This window comes from Pollachius pollachius, assembly GCF_949987615.1.
Source record: "Pollachius pollachius genome assembly, chromosome: 15".
Classification (NCBI taxonomy): domain Eukaryota; kingdom Metazoa; phylum Chordata; class Actinopteri; order Gadiformes; family Gadidae; genus Pollachius; species Pollachius pollachius.
In genome coordinates this window covers 2,093,624-2,096,610 of record NC_136948.1, presented here as the reverse complement: position 1 = coordinate 2,096,610, position 2,987 = coordinate 2,093,624, and the positions used below count along the sequence as shown (strand labels likewise).

The window sequence follows — 2,987 nt, the reverse complement described above, 5'->3', positions numbered from 1 at the left end:
ACAATGTTTGTCAGAAGGGAGAGCAGGGAGCATGGATCAATCCAACAGGCCGCTCTGCTACGGTAGTTATTGGCTAAACAGGTCTGGAAGACGCTCCCACTTTCCATCTCTCTTTATGTGGAAGCGCTGAAACCGAGCATCACAGAGCTGCTGAATCATTTAACATTGTTCTCAGATATCAAATGCACTCAGATGTTTCTTTTATTTAACATTCAACTCATTTAGTAAATTTGTAAACACTGCCTGTTAATAACGGTGCTGTTGTTGTGAACATGTTTACGGATATTATTTACTATTTATTGAAGGACTTAAATGAGATTTATGTTTCTTTATTTTCTGCTGCTCCTCCTCTCTGATTCTCTCTCTTTCGTCTCCCTTATACAGTACCTCTACTCTCACTCTTACCCACTCTCTGCTCCTCTCACTCTTACCCAAACTCTCCTCCTCTCACTCTTACGAACTCTCTCCTCCTCTCACTCTCTGCTCCTCTCACTCTTACCCACTCTCTCCTCCTCTCACTCTCACCCACTCTCTCCTCCTCTACTCTCACTCTTACCCACTCTCTCCTCTCACTCTCACCCACTCCCTTCTCCTCTACTCTCACTCTCACCCACTCTCTCCTCCTCTACTCTCACTCTTACCCACTCTCTCCTCTCACTCTCACCCACTCCCTTCTCCTCTACTCTCACTCTTACCCACTCTTTCCGCCTCTCACTCCACGTCACTTTCTTTGTCTTCATTAACAGATCAAACAAAGGCCGGTCCTTCAGCATCCCTCGCAGATGAAGATGAAAGCGAAATCAATTTTGTTTGGTGGTTTGGTCTCTCCCTCGTTATGACCTCTTAACGAGCCCCTTACCTGTCTCCCCCTCTGTAAGACCTCTTAATGAGCCCCTCACCTGTCTCCCCTCGTTAAGACCTCTTAACGAGAACCTCACCTGTCTCTCCTTCGTTATGACCTCCTAACGAGCCCCTCACCTGTCTCCCCTCGTTATGACCTCTTAACGAGCACCATACCTGTCTTTCCTCGTTATGACCTCATAATGAGCATCTCACCTGTCTTACCCTCGTTTTGACTTCTAAAGAAGTACCTCCCCTGTCTCTCTGTCTTTATTGATAATAATATTAATAATAATTCAATATATATTTCAAACTCAAGGACGCTTTACAATGTGAAGACCAATAACAAGTCTTAGCGAGCGCTCTAACAAGCACCGTTTTTGATTCTTCAGCAACACAAACACAGACCCACCCCCAGTGATGATGTATCTCTGCCGGCCTGAGATACTGTTGCTCTGTCTGGTACGAGGAGTGACTGAATCGGTGTGTGTGGGACTGTAATTGAGTGAGTGTGTGAGTGTGTGTGTGTGTGTGGGGGGGGGGATACTACTGGGACGTTTAACTTGAGGCTAAAATGTCGACTATTATCAGCCGGCTCCAGATAGCAGCAGGTAACCTTATGAGAGCTGACGTGTGCGTGTGCCTCACTGCGTTATATGCCAGTGTGGCGACCCTCTAGCGTTTCCATGACAATAGGGAGGGTTGGGGGCACCAGTCCCGGGGGGCTGTCTGGGACTTTCCATATCGCACTAACGACTAATTCAATTAACACAGCTCACACACCTGACACTGGGCGAGAGAGCTAGAGTCTGGGACCCACAGAGAGAGAGAGAGAGAGAGAGAGAGAGAGAGAGGAGAGAGACCAACAGAGAGAGAGAGAAAGAGAGAGAGAGAGAGAGTGACAACAGGGAGAGAGGAGAGAGAGAGAGACCAACAGATAGAGAGAGAGAGAGTGAGAGAGAGAGAGAGAGAGACAAAAAGAGAGCAAGAGGAGAGAGACAAACAGAGAGAGAGACAGTTGGACCAACATACGGAGAGAGAGGAACTTAAAAGAAAGAGGCAGGAATGGAGGTAGAGGTGGGGACCAGTGCTGTGTGCGTGTGTGTGTGTTTGTGTCTTTGAGTGTACGTGTGTGTGTGTGTGTGTGTGTGTGTGTGTGTGTGTGTGTGTGTGTGTGTGTGTGTGTGTGTGTGTGTGTGTGAAGCCACAGGGCCTCCGGTGATCCGCTCCACACTCTTCTCTCTGAGCAGATAAATTAATTTTAAAATGGAGGCTAGTTCGGCAAGATGGACGCCCCCGCGGCGCCGCGGGAACACAAGGGCTGGGAATCAACCGCTGTAATCTAGTGCTGCTGCAACACACACACCTGCTGCAGGGATCAATGGCAACCTGCTGGGAGCGGTGACACAAACCAGCCTGCTCTCTCTCTACCGCGAGAGAGAGGGAGAGAGAGAGAGAGAGAGAGAGAGAGAGAGAGACCAACAGAGAGAGAGAGAGAGAGACCAACAGACAGAGAGAGAGAGAGAGAGAGAGACCAACAGAGAGAGAGAGAGAGAGACCAACAGACAGAGAGAGAGAGAGAGAGAGAGAGAGACCAACAGAGAGAGATAGAGAGAGAGAGAGCGAGAGAGAGAGAGAGAGAGAGAGACCAACAGAGAGAGAGAGAGGGAGAGAGAGAGAGACCAACAGAGAGAGAGAGAGAGAGAGAGAGACCAACAGAGAGAGAGAGAGGGAGAAAGAGAGAGAGACCAACAGAGAGAGAGAGAGAGAGTACATTTAGAGTGCAGGTGAAGCGTGATGGGAACACCATGAACTTTCTGAAGAGGAATGAGGGGAAGGAGGGGTCACATGTCCCCTATGGATACGACCCGACTTTGTTGTACTGTTTTTAAGCGGGTATGAGGGATGTGCGTTGCAACGAGGGCTGTAGTGTCTGAGATGACTCACACACCGTTGTGTTTTACTACCGACATCAGAATCCACCGCCATGCTGTGCCTTCATTCAAGCTGGCCAGTCCTGCTAGCCTATGAGCTATGCTAAGCTAAGCTACGCTATGCTAGGCCTACCTTGAAGCTGGGCAGCTGCACCGAGGCGCTCTGGTCCTGCTAGCCTATGAGCTATGCTAACCTAAGCTAAGCTATGCTAT

The 2,987-nt window shown here is 49.0% G+C and overlaps 1 protein-coding gene across 1 annotated transcript in view; it reads right to left on the bottom strand.

Moving 5' to 3' along the window:
- The window catches only part of npas3 (neuronal PAS domain protein 3), a gene marked incomplete at its 3' end in the record, with an annotated part of 48,455 nt that overhangs the window by 8,840 nt on the left and 36,628 nt on the right, over positions 1–2,987 (bottom strand). The window contains exon 8 of the mRNA XM_079752208.1: positions 2,648–2,657. Within this exon, the coding sequence (XP_079608334.1) occupies positions 2,648–2,657 (10 nt within the window). The remainder of the gene's footprint in view (positions 1–2,647; positions 2,658–2,987) is intronic.